General features: G+C 41.7%; 1 protein-coding gene across 2 annotated transcripts in view; it reads left to right on the forward strand.

Annotated features, from left to right (window-relative positions):
• The window catches only part of Nelf-A (Negative elongation factor A), a 115,907-nt gene that overhangs the window by 43,635 nt on the left and 51,227 nt on the right, over window positions 1-21,045 (forward strand). For both annotated transcript variants that reach the window (XM_071666725.1, XM_071666726.1), the window contains exons 5-7: window positions 4,311-4,474; window positions 17,070-17,313; window positions 17,679-17,980. In XM_071666725.1, the coding sequence (XP_071522826.1) occupies window positions 4,311-4,474; window positions 17,070-17,313; window positions 17,679-17,980 (710 nt within the window). The remainder of the gene's footprint in view (window positions 1-4,310; window positions 4,475-17,069; window positions 17,314-17,678; window positions 17,981-21,045) is intronic.

The following is a 21,045-nucleotide window of genomic DNA, read 5'->3' on the forward strand; positions in this document are numbered from 1 at the left end:
GAATAGTTGGTGTACTTAGGGTGTTCAGTGTTGTAAATGGAAATGGTGAAGAGCTTGTAGATTTATATGCAGAAAAAGGACTGGTGATTGGGAATACCTGGTTTAAAAAGCAAGATATACATAAGTATACGTATGTAAGTAGGAGAGATGGCCAGAGAGCATTATTAGATTGCGTGTTAATTGATAGGCGTGTGAAAGAGAGACTTTTGGATGTTAATGTGCTGACAGGTGTCTGATCATTATCTTCTGGAGGCAAAAGTGAAGATTTGTAGAGGTTTTCAGAAAAGAAGAGAGAATGTTGGGGTGAAGAGAGTGGTGAGAGTAAGTGAGCTTGGGAAGAGACTTGTGTGGGGAAGTACCAGGAGAGACTGAGTACAGAATGGAAAAAGGTGGGAACAAAGGACTTAAGGGGAGTGGGGGAGGAATGGGATGTATTTAGGGAAGCAGTGATGGCTTGTGCAAAAGATGCTTGTGACATGAAAATTGTGGGAGATGGGATGATTAGAAAGGGTAGTGAGTGGTGGGATGAAGAAGTAAGATTATTAGTGAAAGAGAAGAGAGAGGCATTTGGACAATTTTTGCAGGGAAATAATGCAAATGAGTGGGAGATGTATAAAAGAAAGAGGCAGGAGGTCAAGAGAAAGGTGCAAGAGGTGAAAAAGAGGGCAAATGAGAGATGGGGTGAGAGAGTATCATTAAAATTTAGGGTGCATAAAAAGATGTTTTGGAAGGAGATAAATAAAGTGCGTAAGACAAGGGAACGAATGGGAACATCAGTGAAGGGGGCTAATGGGGAGGTGATAACAAGTAGTAGTGATGGGAGGAGATGGAATGAGCATTTTGAAGGTTTGTTGAATGTGTCTGATGATAGAGTGGCAGATATAGGGTGTTTTGGATGAGGTGGTGTGCAAAGTGAGAGGGTTGGGGAGAATGATTTGGTAAACAGAGAAGAGGTAGTAAAAGTTTTGCGGAAGATGAAAGCCGGCAAGGTAGCGGGTTTGGATGGTATTGCAGTGGAATTTATTAAAAAGGGGATGACTGTATTGTTGACTGGTTGGTAAGATTATTTAATGTATGTATGACTCATGGTGAGGTGCCTGAGGATTGGCGGAATGCTTGCATAGTGCCATTGTACAAAGGCAAAGGGGATAAAAGTGAGTGCCCAAATTACAGAGTAATAAGTTTGTTGAGTATTCCTGGTAAATTATATGGGAGTGTATTGATTGAGAGGGTGAAGGCATGTACAGAGCATCAGATTGGGGAAGAGCAGTGTGGTTTCAGAAGTGGTAGAGGATGTGTGGATCAGGTGTTTGCTTTGAAGAATGTATGTGAGAAATACTTTGAAAAACAAATGGATTTGTATGTAGCATTTATGGATCTGCAGAAGGCATATGATAGAGTTGATAGAAATGCTCTGTGGAAGGCATTAAGAATATATGGTGTGGGAGGCAAGTTGTTAGAAGCAGTGAAAAGTTTTTATTTAGGATGTAAGGCATGTGTACATGTAGGAAGAGAGGAAAGTGATTGGTTCTCTGTGAATGTAGGTTTGCAGCAGGGGTGTGTGATGTCTCCATGGTTGTTTGATTTGTTTATGGATTGAGTTGTTAGGGAAGTGAATGCAAGAGTTTTGGAAAGAGGGGCAAGTATGCAGTCTGTTGTGGATAAGAGAGCTTGGGAAATGAGTCAGTTGTTGTTCCCTGATTATATAGCACTGGTGGCTGATTAGGGTGAGAAACTGCAGAAGCTGGTGACTGAGTTTGGTAAAGTGTGCAAAAGAAGAAAGCTGAGAGTAAATGTGAATAAGAGCAAGGTTATTAGGTACAGTAGGGTTGAGGGACAAGTCAGTTGGGAGGTAAGTTTGAATGCGGTAAAACTGGAGGAAGTGAAGTGTTTTAGATATCTGGGAGTGGATTTGGCAGCGGATGGAACCATGGAAGCGGAAGTGAATCATAGGGTGGGGGGCGAAAGTTCTGGGAGCATTGAAGAATGTGTGGAAGTTGAGAACGTTACCTTGAAAAGCAAAAATGGGTATGTTTGAAGGAATTGTGGTTCTAACAATGTCATATGGTTGCGAGGCGTGGGGTATGGATAGAGTTGTGCGGAGGAGGGTGGATGTGCTGGAAATGAGATGTTTGAGGACAATATGTGGTGTGAGGTAGTTTGATCGAGCAAGTAATGAAAAGGTAACAGAGATGTGTGGTAATAAAAAAGAGTGTGGTTGAGAGAGCAGAAGAGGGTGTTTTGAAATGGTTTGGTCACATGGGGAGAATGAATGAGGAAAGATTGACAAAGAGGATATATGTGTCAGAGGTGGAGGGAACAAGGAGAAGTAGGAGACCAAATTGGAGGTGGATAGATGGAGTTAAAAAGATTTTGAGTGATTGGGGCCTGAACATGCAGGAGGGTGAAAGGCATGCAAGGAATAGAGTGAATTGGAACGATGTATACCGAGGTCGACGTGCTGTCAGTGGATTGAACCAGGGCATGTGAAGCGTCTAGGGTAAACCAGGGAAAGTTCTGTGGGGCTTGGATGTGGAAAGGGAGCTGTCGTTTCGGTGCATTATGCATGATAGCTAGAGACTGAATGAGGCCTTTGTTGTCTTTTCCTAGCGCTACCTCACACACATGCGGGGAAGGGGGTTGTTATTTCATGTTTGGCAGAGTGGCGATGGGAATGAATAAGGGCAGACAGTATGAATTATGTACATGTGTATATATGTATATGTCTGTGTGTGTATATATATTTATACATTGAGATGTATAGGTATGTATATGTGCATGTGTGGACATGTATGTATATGCCTGTGTATATGGGTGGGTTGGGCCATTCTTTTGTCTGTTTCTTTGCGCTACCTCGCTAACACAGGAGACAGCGACAAAGTATAATAAAAATAAGTATTATTACTGCATTTGTTGCTTTCCTTTGGACCTTCTCTATTGGCTGTTTATGTGTCTTTATTTGTGATGACAGAACTTGAGGTGCATATTCTAGTTTACCTAATCCATTACCTTAAATGCAATACTAATATTTGCTGGCAGACAGTTTGTTCTAACTATTCTTGTAAGGTGGGACTTGGTTAAAAGGTTAGGGATAGTGTTGACTCCCAATTATTTCTTACATACAGATTCCTGCAACTTATTTTCTGATAGATGATAATCATATCAAGGCCTTCTGTAGCTGTGATCCTTTCTTATTACTGTACATTTGCTTAGGCTGAACTTTATCTGTTATGTGTCTGATCCACTTTGGAATTTCCTCATGGCTTTTGCATTATCCGCATACATCTTCAGGTAAGAGTCCATACCTTCTGGCTTGTCATTTACATTGGTCAAGAAGAGTAAACTGTTCTAGAACAGGACTCTGGCACTCTGCTAGTAATCTTAACCCATTTCTGGCACTCAGCTAGTGACCTCAACTTATTTTGAGAAGGCTTCTCCAACATGCCTTCTTTTTTTCTCCCACTAAGATAATCATCTGTCCTTTGTAATAGTATTTCTCATATTTCTTCATGGTGATTAAGCTTCTTAATCAGCCTCCCAAGCTATAGTTTCATAGTTTTCTGGCAGCCCAGATACGAATAATCCACTCTGCTTCCCTTTTTTGTTTAAGACAGACTTCGTTCTCATAGAAATCTTAAAGGTTTGTTATGCATGACCTCCATTTCCTAAAACCATGCTGTCTCTCAATTTGATAATTTTTCCAATGTAGAAAATCATTTGTTTGCTTTTTGATTATTTTTTACAGAACCTAACTGACCATATTTTCAAGTGACTGGTCTGTAGTTCAGCACCTCCCACTCTTTTTTTTTTTTACTTCCTTTATAGCTATGATGTTTTTCCTTTCCCACTCCCTTCGCTGTTTGCCTTTCCCCAGCAAATATCATAAATAGTTTTCAAGCGGATTATCTAGTGTATCTTCGCACATCCTCAGCACGTGTGTGTGTGTGTGTGCATGCATAAATGCATGCAAGTATACATGTATTTAGATGTAAGTTCATAGGTTAATTGTTATTGATATTTGTGATTGCATTTTAGTCATTCAAGTCTAATTTTCCATCCTGAATAGTTTGATTTTTTATTTATATTCTGTTTCACTGTAGTGTTTCAGTATGGAAATTCTTTCCCTACAGCTTGCATTCATCTTACATTACATAGGAGTTGTATGTTTTCAAGGACCCCGTAAATGTTGGAAATATTTTAGCTTTTGTGAAAGAGGTATTTACCCTTCATTTATAGAAAGTATCTCATATATTTGAACCATTATGGTGGTCAGATCAGAGTTTCAGTTTAATGATTTTATTATGTTACAGCTCCCTTGAAGGGCATCCCCAGTCGGTTGCCAGGCTCTGGTCTCAGAGGATCTGGCATGGGCTCCACTCCTGTCAGTCGACCAGTAGTTCGCTCTTTGGTCGCACGTAAAGATGGTGGAATCAAACTTTTAGATATTACAGAATCACCTATAGCTGCTCAGCAGGTAAATAGTAGAGTTGCAATTAATGATTTTTCAGTACCACTGTAGTATGTAACGGTTTTGTTAATAAATGTATTTTGATTATTGGCCTGGGTTTACTCTGTCTGGTGGCTTGTATTTTGCAATTCAGAGAAAACATCATAATTATTCTTAGTGTTTTCCACGCTCAGGAGCAAATGAATTATTGATGATATTGTTATAAAGAAAAGATTGTATAAATGAATGTATTTTCTGGAAAGATATTACAGAACACAAAAGATGGATGATGAGTGAATGTGTTAGCAGCTTTGATGCACAAGACCGGGTTATAGTGATGGGTGATTTGAATGCAAAGGTGAGTAATGTGGCAGTTGAGGGTATAATTGGTGTGCAAGGGGTGTTCAGTGTTGTAAATGGAAATGGTGAAGAGCTTGTAGATTTGTGTGATGAAAAAGGACTAGTGATTGGGAATACCTGATTTAAGAAGAGAGATATACATAAGTATACGTATTATAAGTAGGAGAGATGGCCAGAGAGCGTTATTAGATTATGTGTTAATTGATAGGTGCATGAAAGAGAGACTTCTAGATGTTAATGTACTGAGAGGGGCAACAGGAGGAATGTCTGATCATTATCTTGTGGAGGTGAAGGTGAAGATTTGTAGAGGATTTCAGAAAAGAAGGGAAAATGTTGGGGTGAAGAGAGTGGTGAGAGTAAGTGAGCTTGGAAAGGAGACTTGTGTTAGGAATTACCAGGAGAGATTGAGTGCAGAATGGAAAAAGGTGAGAGCAAATGATTTAAGTGGAGTGGGGGAGGAATGGGATGCATTTAGGGAAGCAGTCATGGCTTGTGCAAAAGATGCCTGTGGTATGAGAAAGGTGGGAGGCGGGCAGATTAGAAAGGGTAGTGAGTGGTGGAATGAAGAAGTAAGATTATTAGTGAAAGAGAAGAGAGAGGTGTTTGGACGATTTTTACAGGGAAGTATTGCAAATGACTGGGAGATGTATAAAAGGAGACAGGAGGTCAAGAGAAAGGTGCAGGAGGTGAAAAAGAGGGCAAATAAGAGTTTGGGTGAGAGTATCTTCAAATTTTAGCGAGAATAAAAAGATGTTTTGGTGTTTTGGAAGGAGGTAAAGAAAGTGCGTAAGACAAGAGAACAATTGGGAACATCGGTGAAGGGGGAGCTAATAAGTAGTGGTGAAGTGAGGAGATGGATTGAGTATTTTGAAAGTTTGTTGAATGTGTTTGATGATAGAGTGGTAGATATAGGGTGTTTTGTTCAAGGTGGTGTGCATAGTGAGAGGGTCAGGGGGAACAGTTTGGTAATCATAGAAGAGGTAGTGAAAGCTTTGCAGAAGATGAAAGCCGGCAAGGTGGCGGGTTTGGATGGTATTGCAGTGGAATTCATTGAAAAAGGGTTGACTGTGTTGTTGACTGGTTGGTAAGGATATTCAATGTATGTATCGTTCATGGTGAAGTGCCTGAGGATTGGCGGAATGCATGAGTAGTGCCATTGTACAAAGGCAAAGAGGATAAAGGTGAGTGTTCAAATTACAGAGGTGTAAGTTTGTTGAGTATTCCTGGGAAATTTATACGGGAGGGTATTGATTGAGAGGGTAAAGGCATATACAGAGCATCAGATTGGGGAAGAGCAGTGTGGTTTCAGAAGTGGTAGAGGATGTGTGGATCAATTGTTTGCTTTGAAGAATGTATGTGAGAAATACTTAGAAAAACAGTTGGATTTTTATGTAGCATTTATGGATCTTGAGAAGGCATATGATAGAGTTCATAGAGATGCTTTGTTGAAGGTATTAAGAGTATATGGTGTGGGAAGTAAGTTGCTAGAAGCACTAAAAAGTTTTTATCAAGTATGTAAGGCATGTGTATGAGTAGGAAGAGAGGAAAGTGATTGGTGGTAGAGGATGTGTGGATCAGTTGTTTGCTTTGAAGAACGTATGTGAGAAATACTTAGAAAAACAGTTGGATTTTTATGTAGCATTTATGGATCTTGAGAAGGCATATGATAGAGTTCATAGAGATGCTTTGTTGAAGGTATTAAAAGTATATGGTGTGGGAAGTAAGTTCCTAGAAGCAGTAAAAAGTTTTTATCAAGGATGTAAGGCATGTGTATGAGTAGGAAGAGAGGAAAGTGATTGGTTCCTAGTGAATGTCGGTTTGCGGCAGGGGTGCGTGATGTCTCCATGGTTGTTTAATTTGTTTATGGATGGGGTAGTTAAGGAGGTGAATGCAAGAGTTTGGGAGAGAGGGGCAAGTTTGCAGTCTGTTGTTTATGAGAGGTCTTGGTAAGTGAGTCAGGTGTTTGCAGATGATACAGGGCTGGTGGTTGATTCAGTTGAGAAACTGCAGAAGTTGGTGACAGAGTTTGGTAATGTGTTTGAAAGAAGAAAGCTGAGAGTAAATGTGAATAAGAGCAAGGTTATTAGGTTCAGTAGGGTTGAGGGACAAGTTAATTGGGAGGTAAATTTGAATGGAGAAAAACTGGAGGAAGTGAAGTGTTTAGATATCTGGGAGTGGATTTAGCAGTGGATGGAACCATGGAAGCAGAAGCGAGTCACAGGGTGGGAGAGGGGCGAAACTTTTAGGAGCGTTGAAGAATGTGTGGAAGGCTGAACATTATCTTGGAGAGTGAAAATGGGTATGTTTGAAGGATTAGTGGCTCCAATAATGTTATATGGTTGCGAAGCATGGGCTATAGATAGGATTGTGTGGAGGAGGGTGGATGTGTTGGAAATTAAATGGTTGAGGACAATATGTGGTGTGAGGTAGTTTGACTGAGTAAGTAATGAAAGGGTAAGAGAGATGTTTGGTAATAAAAAGAGTGTGGTGGTGAGAGCAGAAGAGTGTATATTGAAATGGTTTGGTCACATGGAGAGAATGAGTGAGGAGAGATTGACAAAGAGGATATATGTGTCAAGAGGTGGAGGGAATGAAAAGTGGGAGACCAAATTGATATATATGTGTCAAGAGGTGGAGGGAATGAAAAGTGGGAGACCAAATTGGAGGTGGAAGGATGGAGTGAAAAAGATTTTGAGTGATCGAGGCCTGAACATACAAGAGGGTGAAAGGCATGCAAGGAATAGAGTGAATTGGAACGATGTGGTATCCCGGGGTCGACGTGCTGTCAATGGATTGAATCAGGGCATGTGAAGCGTCTAGGGTAAACCATGGAAAGTTTTGTGGGGCCTAGATGTGGAAAGGGAGCTGTGGTTTCGGTGCATTACACATGACAGCTAGAGACTGAGTGTCAACAAATGTGGCCTTTGTTGCCTTTTCATAGCGCTACTTCACGTGCGCTTTTGGATGGGGGATTCCATTTCATGTGTGGCGTGGTGGTGATGGGAATGGATGAAGGCAGCAAGTATGGATATGTACGTGTATATATGTATATGTCTCTGTATGTATATGTATGTATACATTAAAATGTTTAGGTATGTATATGTGTGTGTGTGGGCATTTATGTACATACATGTGTATGTGGGTTGTGTGCCATTCTTTCATCTGTTTCCTTGCGTTACCTTGCTGACGTGGGAGACAGCGACTAAGTATAATGAGAAAAAAGTTGGATGGACAGATAAGGTTGAGGGAGCTTGCTGGTGTGAGAATTACCATTTATATTGTATTTTCAGAAGTTGACTTATGTCAAAATATGTAGAAAATGCTTGTGTGGCCACCGTGCTTTGTTGAAGAAGAATGATTCACTTGGATGGCTATACTCAATTGGAATGTTACAAAAATCTGCAGAGTTGATTGCTGTTACAGTGCAGTAGTTTGCCTCGGGATAACAGATTTGAGAGATGAATCAAATTTTTGAGACATTGATATACGGTTGTATGCTCGATGAGCTGGCTTTCCTTCTGACAGATACCTTGGTTGTAGATTTTAAATATATGTGGAGTATAAACTGTCAGTACTGTTCCCACATCTATGTTTAGTATCTGTGCAGTGTATAGGGGAGGAAGAATACTTCCCTGGTATTTCCTGCGAGTCGTAGAAGGCAACTAAAGTGGGTGGGAACATGGGGCTGAGAACCCTCCCTCCCTTGTATTTCAATTTCTAAAAAGGGAAACAGAAGAAGGAGTCAAGAGGGAAGTGCTCATCCTCGAAGGCTCGGACTGGGGTGTCTGAATGTGTGTGGATGTAACCAAGATGAGAAGAAAGGAGAGATAGGTAGTATGTTTGAGGAAAGAAACCTGGATGTTCTGTCCTTGCATGAAATGAAGTTCAAGGGTAAAGGGGAAGAATGGTTTGGAAAAGTCTTGGAAGTAAAGTCAGGGTTGGTGAGAGGACAAGAGCTAAATAAGGAGTAGCACTTTTCCTGAAGCAGGCGTTGTGGAAGTGTGATAGTATAAGAAAGTAAATTCAAGATTGATGTCGGTAAAACTGTAATTGGATGGTAAGAGATGGGTGATTATTGGTGCTTATCCACCTAGTCATGAGAAGAAAGATCATGAGAGACAAGTGTTTTAGGAGCAGCTGAGTGAGTGTGTCAGCGGTATTGGTGCACGAGACCGGGTAATAGTGATGAGTGCTTTAGATGTGAAGGTGAGTAATGTGGCAGTTGAGGGTATAATTGGTGTACATGGGGTATTCAGTGTTGTGAATGGAAACAGTGAAGAGCTTGTGGATTTGTGTGCTGAAGAAAAGATGGGTGATTGGGAATACCTGGTTTAAAAAGAGACATATACATAAGTGATGGCTTGTGCAAAGGATGCTTGTGGCATGAGAAATGTGGGAGGTGGGCAGATTAGAAAGGGTAGTGAGTGGTGGGATGAAGAAGTAAGATTGTTAATAAAAGGGAAGAGATAGGTGTTTGGACGATTTTTACCGGGAAGAAGTGCAGATGACTGGGGGATGTATAAAAGAAAGCGGCAGGAAGTCAAGAGAAAGGTGCAAGAGGTGAAAAAGAGGGCAAATGAGAGTTGGGGTGAGAGAGTATCATTAAATTTTAGGGAGAATAAAAAGATGTTTTAGAAGGAGGTAAATAAAGTGCAAAAGGCAAGAGAACAAAGGGCTAATGGGGAGGTAATAACAAGGAGTAGTGAAGTGAGAAGGAGATAGAGTGAGTATTTTGAAGGTTTTTTGAATGTCTTTGATGATAGAGTGGCAGATATAGGGTATTTTGATCGAGGTGGTGTGAGAGGGGTCAGGGAGAATGGTTTGGTAAACAAAGAAGAGGTAGTGAAAGCTTTGTGGAAGATGAAAGCCGGCAAGGCGGCTAGTTTGGATGGCAATGCATTAGAATTTATGAAAAAAAGGTGACTGTGTTGTTAATTGGTTGGTAAGGATATTCAATGTATGTATGTTTCATGCTGAAGTGTCTGAGGTTTGGTGGAATGCATGCATAGTGCCATTGTACAAAGGCAAAGGGTATAAAGGTGAGTGTTCAAATTCCAGAGGTATAAGTTTGTTGAGTATTAGTATTCCTGGGAAATCATGTAGGAGGGTATTGATTGAGAGGGCATGTACACAGCATCAGACTAGGGAAAAGCATTGTGGTTTCAGAAGTGGTAGAGGATGTGTGGATCAGGTGTTTGCTTTGAAGAATGTCTGTGAGAAATACTTAGAAAAACAGATGCATTTGTATGTAGCATTTATGGATCTGGAGAAGGCATATGATAGGGTTGATAGAGATGCTTTGTCAAAGGTTTTAAGAGTATATGGTGTGGGAGATAAATTGCTAAAAACACTGAAAAGTTTTTACCAAGGATGTAAGGCATTTGTAAGAGAAGGAAGAGAAGACAGTGATTAGTTCCCAGTGAATGTTGGTTTGAGGCAGGTGTGCGTGATGTCTCCATTCTTGTTTAATTTGTTTATGGATGGGTGGTTAAGGAGATGAAAGCAAGAGTTTTGGAGAGAGGGGCAAGTATGCTGTCCGTTATGGATAAAAGGGCTTGGGAAGTAATTCAGTTGTTGTTCGCTGATGATACTGTGCTGGTGGCTGGTTCTTGTGAGAAAGTGCAGAAGTTGGTGACTGAGTTTGGTATAATGTTTGAAAGAAGAAAGTTGAGAGTAAATGTGAATAAAAGCAAGGTTATTAGGTTCAGTAGGGTTGAGGGACAAGTTAATTGGGAGGTAAGTTTGAATGGAGAAAAACTGGAGGAAGTGAAATGTTTTAGATATTTGGGAGTGGATGTAACAGCGGATGGAACACTGGAAGCAGACGTGAGTCTCAGAGTGGGGGAGGGGGTGAAGGTTCTGGGAGTATTGAAGAATGTGTGGAAGGTGAAAATGTTATCTCGGAGAGCAAAAATGGGTATGTTTGAAGGAATAGTAGTTCCAACAATATATGGTTGCAAGCCATAGGGTATAGATAGGGTTGTGTGGAGGAGGGTGGATTTGTTGGAAATGAAATGGTTGAGGGCAATATGTGGTGTGAGGTGGTTTGATCGAGTAAGTAATGTAAGGGTAAGAGAGATGTGTGGTAATAAAAAGAGTGATGTTGAGAGAGCAGAAGAGGGTGTGGTGAAATGGTTTGGTCACATGGAGGGAATGGGTGGGGAAAGATTGACAAAGAGGATATATGTGTCGGAGGTAGAGAGAACGTTGAGAAGCAGGAGACCCAATTGGAGGTGGAAGGATGGACTGGAAAAGATTTTAAGTGATTGGGGCCTGAACACACAGGAGGTTGAAAGGCATGCAAGGAATAGAGTGAATTGGAACGATGTGGTATACCAGGGTGGATGTGCTGTCAGTGGATTGAAGTAGGGTATGTGAAGCATCTGGGATAAACCATGAAAAGTTTTGAGGGGCCTGGATGTGGAAAAGGAGCTGTGGTTTTGGTGCATTGCACACAACAGCTGGAGACTGAATAGGAACATATGTGGCCTTTTTTGTCTTTTCCTGGTGCTTCCTCACAGTGAGGGGGATGCTGTTTCATGTGTGGTGGGGTGGCAGTGGGAATGGATGAAGGCAGCAAGTATGAATACAGTATATTTTTTTACTATACTTTGTCGCTGTCTCCCGCATTAGTGAGGTGGTGCAAGGAAACAGATAAAAGAATGTCCCAACCCACCCACATACACATGTATGTACATACACATCCACACACACACATATACATACCTATACATCTCAACGTATACATATATATAGACACACAGACATATACATATATACACATGTACATAATTCATACTCTCTGCCCTTATTCATTCCCGTTGCCACCCCACCACACATGAAATTACAACCCCCCTCCCCTCGCATGTGCACGAGGTAGTGCTAGGAAAAGGCAACAAAGGCCACATTCATTCACACTCAATCTCTAGCTGTCATGTATAATGCACCGAAACCACAGCTCCCTTTCCACATCCAGGCCCCACAGAACTTTCCATGGTTTACCCCAGACACTTCACATACCCTGGTTCAATCCATTGACAGCACGTCGACCACGGTATACCACATCATTCCAATTCACTTTATTCCTTACACGCCTTTCATCCTCCTGCATGTTCAGGCCCTGATCACTCAGAATCTTTTTCACTCCATCTTTCCACCTCCAATTTGGTCTCCCACTTCCTCTTCTCTCCACCTCTGACACATATATCCTCTTTGTCAATCTTTCCTCACTCATTCTCTCCATGTAACCAAACCATTTCAAAACACCCTCTTGTGCTCTCTCAACCACACTGTTTTTATTACCACACATCTCTCTTACCCTTTCATTACCTACTCAAACCACCTCTCACCACATATTGACCTCACACATCTCATTTCCAGCACATTCACCCTCCTCTGCACAACTTTGTCTATAGCCCATGCCTCACAACCATGTAACATTGTTGGAACCACTATTCCTTCAAACATACCCATTTTTGCTTTCCAAGATAACGTTCTCGACTTTCACACATTTTTCAATGCTCCCAGAACTTTCACCCCCTCCTGCACCCTATGATTCACTTCCGCTTCCATAGTTCCATCTGCTGCCAAATCCACTCCCAGATATCTAAAACACTTCACTTCCTCCAGTTTTTCTCCATTCAAACTTACCTACCAATTGACTTGTCCCTCAACCCTACTGTACCTAATAACCTTGCTCTTATTCACATTTACTCTCAGCTTTCTTCTTTCACACACTTTACCAAACACAGTCACCAGCTTCTGCAGTTTCTCACCCGAATCAGCCACCAGGCCTGTATCATCAGTGAACAACAACTGACTCACTTCCCAAGCTCTCTCATCCACAACAGACTGCATACTTGCCCCTCTTTCCAAAACTCCTACATTCACCTCCCTAACAACCCCATCCATAAACAAATTAAACAACCATGGAGACATCACGCACCCCTGCCACAAACTGACATTCACTAGCAACTTACCTCCCATGCCATATACTCTTAATACCTTCCACAGAGCATCTCTGTCAACTATCATATGCCTTCTCCAGATCCATAAATGCTACATACATATCCATCTGCTTTTCTAAGTATTTCTCATGTACATTCTTCAAAGCAAACACCTGATCCACACATCCTCTACCACTTCTGAAACCACACTGCTCTTCCCCAATCTGATGCTTTGTACATGCCTTGACCCTCAATCAATACCCTCCCATATAATTTCCCAGGAATACTCAACAAACTTATACCTCGGTGATTTAAATACTCACCTTTATCCCTTTTGCCATCCTCAGGCACTTCACCATGAACCATACATACATTGAATATCCTCACCAACCAATCAATAGCACAGTGCCCCCTTTTTTAATAAATTCCACTGCAATATCATCCAAACCCGCCGCCTTGCCAGCTTTCATCTTCCACAAAGCTTTCACTACCTCTTCTCTGTTTACCAAATTATTCTACTTGACCCTCTCACTTCACACACCATCTCGACCCAAATACCCTATATCTGCCACTCTGTCATCAAACTCATTCAACAAACCTTCAAAATACTCCATCTCCCTCTCACTTCACCACTACTTGTTATTACCTCCTCATTAGCCCCCCTTCACCAATGTTTCCATTTGTTCTCTTGTCTTACACACTTTATTTACCTCCTTCCTAAACATCTTTTTATTCTCCCTAGAATTTAATGATACTCTCGCACCCCAACTCTCATTTGCCCTCTTTTTCACCTCTTGCACCTTTCTCTTAACCTCTTGCCTCTTTCTTTTATACATCTCCCAGTCATTTGCACTATTTCCTTGCAGAAATCGTCCAAATGCTTGTATCTTCCCTTTCACAAACAATCTTACTTCTTCATCCCACCACTCACTACCCTTTCTAATCTTCGCACAGCCCACCTTTCTCATGCCACAAGCATCTTTTGTGCAAGCCATCACTGCTTCCTTGAATACATCCCATTCCTCTCTCCAAAACTCTTGCATTCCTCTCCCTAACAACCCCATCCATAAACAAATTAAACAACCATGGAGATATCAAGCACCCCTGCTGTAAACTGACTTTCACTGGGAACCAATCACTTTCCTCCCTTTCTACTCGTACACATTCCTTACATCCTTAGTAAAAACTTTTCACTGCTTCCAGCAACTTGTCTCCCTCACCATATACTCTTAAAACCTTCCACAGATCATCTTTATCTACCCCATCATATTCCTTCTCCAGATCCATAGATGCTACATACAAATCCATCTTTTTTTTCTGAGTATTTCTCACATACATTCTTCAAAGCAAACACCTGATCCACACATATGTGCATTTATGGATGTGTATATATATATATACAGTGTGGTTTCAGAAGTGGTAGAGGATGTGTGGATCAGGTGTTTGCTTTGAAGAATGTATGTGAGAAATACTTAGAAAAGCAAATGGATTTGTATGTACCATTTATGGATCTGGAGAAAGCATATGATAGAGTTGATAGAGATGCTCTGTGGAAGGTACTAAGAATATATGGTGTGGGAGGCAAGTTGTTAGAAGCAGTGAAAAGTTTTTATCGAGGATGTAAGGCATGTGTACGTGTAGGAAGAGAGGAAAGTGATTGGTTCTCAGTGAATGTAGGTTTGCGGCAGGGGTGTGTGATGTCTCCATGGTTGTTTAATTTGTTTATGGATGGGGTTGTTAGGGAGGTGAATGCAAGAGTTTTGGAAAGAGGGGCAAGTATGAAGTCTGTTGGGGATGAGAGAGCTTGGGAAGTGAGTCAGTTGTTGTTCGCTGATGATACAGCGCTAGTGGCTGATTCATGTGAGAAACTGCAGAAGCTGGTGACTGAGTTTGGTAAAGTGTGTGAAAGAAGGAAGTTAAGAGTAAATGTAAATAAGAGCAAGGTTATTAGGTACAGTAGGGTTGAGGGTCAATTCAATTGGGAGGTGAGTTTGAATGGAGAAAAACTGGAGGAAGTGAAGTGTTTTAGATATCTGGGAGTGGATCTGGCAGCGGATGGAACCATGGAAACGGAAGTGGATCATAGGGTGGGGGAGGGGGCGAAAATTCTGGGAGCCTTGAAGAATGTGTGGAAGTCGAGAACATTATCTCGGAAAGCAAAAATGGGTATGTTTGAAGGAATAGTGGTTCCAACAATGTGGTTGCGAGGTGTGGGCTATGGATAGAGTTGTGCGCAGGAGGATGGATGTGCTGGAAATGAGATGTTTGAGGACAATGTGTGGTGTGAGGTGGTTTGATCGAGTAAGTAACGTAAGGGTAAGAGAGATGTGTGGAAATAAAAAGAGCGTGGTTGAGAGAGCAGAAGAGGGTGTTTTGAAATGGTTCGAGCACATGGAGAGAATGAGTGAGGAAAGATTGACCAAGAGAATATATGTGTCGGAGGTGGAGGGAACGAGGAGAAGAGGGAGACCAAATTGGAGGTGGAAAGATGGAGTGAAAAAGATTTTGTGTGATCGGGGCCTGAGCATGCAGGAGGGTGAAAGGAGGGCAAGGAATAGAGTGAATTGGAGCGATGTGGTATACCGGGGTTGACGTGCTGTCAGTGGAGTGAATCAAGGCATGTGAAGCGTCTGGGGTAAACCATGGAAAGCTGTGTAGGTATGTATATTTGCGTGTGTGGACGTATGTATGTACATGTGTATGGGGGTGGGTTGGGCCATTTCTTTTGTCTGTTTCCTTGCGCTACCTCGCAAATGCGGGAGACAGCGGCAAAGCGAAAAAAAAAAAAAAAGAAAATATATATATATATGTTGTATGGTTGCGAGGCGTGGGCTATGGATAGAGTTGTGCGCAGGAGGGTGGATGTGCTGGAAATGAGATGTTTGAGGACAATGTGTGGTGTGAGGTGGTTTGATCGAGTAAGTAATGTAAGGGTAAGAGAGATATGTGGAAATATAAAGAGCATGGTTGAGAGAGCAGAAGAGGGTGTTTGAAATGGTTTGGGCACATGGAGAGAATGAGTGAGGAAAGATTGACCAAGAGGATATATGTGTCGGAGGTGGATGGAACGAGGAGAAGTGGGAGACCAAATTGGAGGTGGAAAGATGGAGTAAAAATGATTTTGAGTGATATATATATATATATATATATATTTTTTTTTTTTCATACTATTCGCCATTTCCTGCGACAGCGAGGTAGCGTTAAGAACAGAGGACTGGGCCTTTGAGGGAATATCCTCACCTGGCCCCCATCTCTGTTCCTTCTTTTGGAAAATTAAAAAAGAAAGAAAAAAAATATATATATATATATATTTCTTTCGTCTGTTTCCTTGCGCTACCTCGCAAACGCGGGAGACAGCGACAAAGTATAAAAAAAAAAAAAAAAAATATATATATATATATATATATATATCTTTTCTTTTCTTTCAAACTATTCGCCATTTCCCGCATTAGCGAGGTAGCGTTAAGAACAGAGGACTGGGCCTTTGAGGGAATACCCTCACCTGGCCCAATTCTCTGTTCCTTCTTTTGGAAAAAAAAAAAAAAAAACCGAGAGGGGAGGATTTCCAGCCCCCTGCTCCCTCCCCTTTTAGTCGCCTTCTACTACACGCAGGGAATACGTGGAAAGTATTCTTAATCCCCTATCCCCAGGGATAATATATATATATATATATATATATATATCTTTTTTCTTTCAAACTATTCGCCATTTCCCGCATTAGCGAGGTAGCGTTAAGAACAGAGGACTGGGCCTTTGAGGGAATACCCTCACCTGGCCCAATTCTCTGTTCCTTCTTTTGGAAAATTAAAAAAAAAACGAGAGGGGAGGATTTCCAGCCCCCCGCTCCCTCCCCTTTTAGTCGCCTTCTACGACACGCAGGGAATACGTGGGAAGTATTCTTTCTCCCCTATCCCCAGGGAATATGTGTGTGTGTGTGTGTGTGTATAAGTATATATATGTGTATGTGGGTGGGTTGGGCCATTCCTTGTCTCTTTCCGTGTGCTAAATAGTGGTTGGGTCTTTCTTTGTCTGTTTGCAGGTGCTACATCGCTGATGCAGGAAACAGTAATCTAGTATAATAGAAATGATAATGGTTGATTTATTTACTATTTATCTATCTATATGTCTAATGCCTGTTCCACTTTGAACTCCCTGAGAGGGATGGCCTCAGCAATAGTCTCCATAACTTGTGAACTCCAGTGCTGCTTCTTATCATTTAGTGCCTCACCCTTAGCAGGCCACTGGCAGAGGGTAACTCTTGTGCCGTGTTTGCTGAGGCTCCTACCTAATGTTCACTTATTTACTTGCATTCTAAGGCCAAGAAAAGAAGAAAGCTACAAGATACAGCTGATGCCAAGGCTGCAGATGCAGAGGAGAAACGAAGAGAGCAGCAGCAGTCAGATGGGAAACAGACAGCACAACAGCAGCAAACACAGCAACAGCAGGCAACCCCAGACTATGCTGCTGGCCTTACTCCCTCCAACCCTCCAACACCAGGGCCTCCAACACCCACAGCTCCACTGCTTTCTACTTCTGCTGGGGGAGCATCCACATTACACAGTATGTTATATTACTACCTTTCTGCATATAGATAGACCAGCACTGCTTTATTTTCATGTAGTATCATTAGCCTGCACTTCTTTCCAGTGCTTGTCTGTTTACTTACCCCAGTATGTTCTTAGCCATAGCTTGCATGACTATGAACACCATAAATATAAACTACAAATGAAGCCAAAGTAAAGAATAGTAAGTCTTTCACAACATCATGGAGATTTTTTTTTTTTTTATAAAACCTCAGTCAATTCCATACCTTTTATCTTACTGAATTTAGTGAGTAGTGGCCAGTGGGAATTAAAGTACAAGAAATAAGGGGTAGGATTAATTCTTAAATGCTATTGGGCATTTAAACATCCTTTTTATTTCAGCAAATGCTGTGGCAGTTGGCACTATAGCAGCACGGTCCACACTACAGCAGAATACAAACAGTGGTGGAAGAGTGACTCCATCTACCCCTACAACCCCATCTGGTGCAGCAACTCCGCAACGCATCATTGTCACTCCAAGCACGCAGGCTGCAGGATCCCCCACAGTCGTTTACAGAACAGTAACGCATACACCAGTTTTCACCACAGCAGAAGTTGTCCAGGCTGCCACAGCAGTTACAGTAACTCCAACAACTGGAGAGGTTTCTACTACTGTTGGACAGCCCCAGTATGCGACATTACAGGTGGGCCATGTTGATTGGCACATTTCACATGAAGACTCGCCATACATTTGGAAGAACTTCACTTTGTTGATATATTATCTGCAAATAGGGCTAGTCTTGTTCTTTTTTTTTTTTTTTTTTGCCGCTGTCTCCCGCGTTTGCGAGGTAGCGCAAGGAAACAGACGAAAGAAATGGCCCAACCCACCACTATACACATGTATATACATACGTCCACACTCACAAATATACATACCTACACAGCTTTCCATGGTTTACCCTAGAAGCTTCACATGCCCTGATTCAATCCACTGACAGCACATCAACCCCGGTATACTACATCGATCCAATTCTTTCTATTCCTTGCCCTCCTTTCACCCTCCTGCATGTTCAGGCCCTGATCACACAAAATCTTTTTCACTCCATCTTTCCACCTCCAATTTGGTCTCCCACTTCTCCTCGTTCCCTCCACCTCCGACACATATATCCTCTTGGTCAATCTTTCCTCACTCATTCTCTCCATGTGCCCAAACCATTTCAAAACACCCTCTTCTGCTCTCTCAACCACGCTCTTTTTATTTCCACACATCTCTCTTACCCTTACGTTACTTACTCGATCAAACCACCTCACACCACACATTGTCCTCAAACATCTCATTTCCAGCACATCCATCCTCCTGCGCACAACTCTATCCATAGCCCACGCCTCGCAACCGTACAACATTGTTGGAACCACTATTCCTTCAAACATACCCATTTTTGCTTTCGGAGATAATGTTCTCGACTTCCACACATTCTTCAAGGCTCCCAGAATTTTTGCCCCCTCCCCCACCCTATGATCCACTTCCGCTTCCATGGTTCCATCCGCTGCCAGATCCACTCCCAGATATCTAAAACACTTTACTTCCTTTAGTTTTTCTCCATTCAAACTTGCATCCCAATTGACTTGACCCTCAACCCTACTGTACCTAATAACCTTGCTCTTATTCACATTTACCCTTAACTTTCTTCTTTCACACACTTTACCAAACTCAGTCACCAGCTTCTGCAGTTTCTCACATGAATCAGCCACTAGCGCTGTATCATCAGCGAACAACAACTGACTCACTTCCCAAGCTCTCTCATCCCCAACAGACTTCATACTTGCCCCTCTTTCCAAAAACTCTTTCATTCACCTCCCTAACAACCCCATCCATAAACAAATTAAACAACCATGGAGACATCAGCACCCCTGCCACAAACTGACATTCACTAGCAACTTACCTCCCATGCCATATACTCTTAATACCTTCCACAGAGCATCTCTGTCAACTATCATATGCCTTCTCCAGATCCATAAATGCTACATACATATCCATCTGCTTTTCTAAGTATTTCTCATGTACATTCTTCAAAGCAAACACCTGATCCACACATCCTCTACCACTTCTGAAACCACACTGCTCTTCCCCAATCTGATGCTTTGTACATGCCTTGACCCTCAATCAATACCCTCCCATATAATTTCCCAGGAATACTCAACAAACTTATACCTCGGTGATTTAAATACTCACCTTTATCCCTTTTGCCATCCTCAGGCACTTCACCATGAACCATACATACATTGAATATCCTCACCAACCAATCAATAGCACAGTGCCCCCTTTTTTAATAAATTCCACTGCAATATCATCCAAACCCGCCGCCTTGCCAGCTTTCATCTTCCACAAAGCTTTCACTACCTCTTCTCTGTTTACCAAATTATTCTACTTGACCCTCTCACTTCACACACCATCTCGACCCAAATACCCTATATCTGCCACTCTGTCATCAAACTCATTCAACAAACCTTCAAAATACTCCATCTCCCTCTCACTTCACCACTACTTGTTATTACCTCCTCATTAGCCCCCCTTCACCAATGTTTCCATTTGTTCTCTTGTCTTACACACTTTATTTACCTCCTTCCTAAACATCTTTTTATTCTCCCTAGAATTTAATGATACTCTCGCACCCCAACTCTCATTTGCCCTCTTTTTCACCTCTTGCACCTTTCTCTTAACCTCTTGCCTCTTTCTTTTATACATCTCCCAGTCATTTGCACTATTTCCTTGCAGAAATCGTCCAAATGCTTGTATCTTCCCTTTCACAAACAATCTTACTTCTTCATCCCACCACTCACTACCCTTTCTAATCTTCGCACACCCACCTTTCTCATGCCACAAGCATCTTTTGTGCAAGCCATCACTGCTTCCTTGAATACATCCCATTCTCTCTCCAAAACTCTTGCATTCCTCTCCCTAACAACCCCATCCATAAACAAATTAAACAACCATGGAGATATCAAGCACCCCTGCTGTAAACTGACTTTCACTGGGAACCAATCACTTTCCTCCCTTTCTACTCGTACACATTCCTTACATCCTTAGTAAAAACTTTTCACTGCTTCCAGCAACTTGTCTCCCTCACCATATACTCTTAAAACCTTCCACAGATCATCTTTATCTACCCCATCATATTCCTTCTCCAGATCCATAGATGCTACATACAAATCCATCTTTTTTTTCTGAGTATTTCTCACATACATTCTTCAAAGCAAACACCTGATCCACACATATGTGCATTTATGGATGTGTATATATATATACAGTGTGGTTTCAGAAGTGGTAGAGGATGTGTGGATCAGGTGTTTGCTTTGAAGAATGTATGTGAGAAATACTTAGAAAAGCAAATGGATTTGTATGTACCATTTATGGATCTGGAGAAAGCATATGATAGAGTTGATAGAGATGCTCTGTGGAAGATATTAAGAATATATGGTGTGGGAGGCAAGTTGTTAGAAGCAGTGAAAAGTTTTTATCGAGGATGTAAGGCATGTGTACGTGTAGGAAGAGAGGAAAGTGATTGGTTCTCAGTGAATGTAGGTTTGCGGCAGGGGTGTGTGATGTCTCCATGGTTGTTTAATTTGTTTATGGATGGGGTTGTTAGGGAGGTGAATGCAAGAGTTTTGGAAAGAGGGGCAAGTATGAAGTCTGTTGGGGATGAGAGAGCTTGGGAAGTGAGTCAGTTGTTGTTCGCTGATGATACAGCGCTAGTGGCTGATTCATGTG

This window comes from Panulirus ornatus, chromosome 11 (assembly GCF_036320965.1).
Source record: "Panulirus ornatus isolate Po-2019 chromosome 11, ASM3632096v1, whole genome shotgun sequence".
Lineage (NCBI taxonomy): Eukaryota > Metazoa > Arthropoda > Malacostraca > Decapoda > Palinuridae > Panulirus > Panulirus ornatus.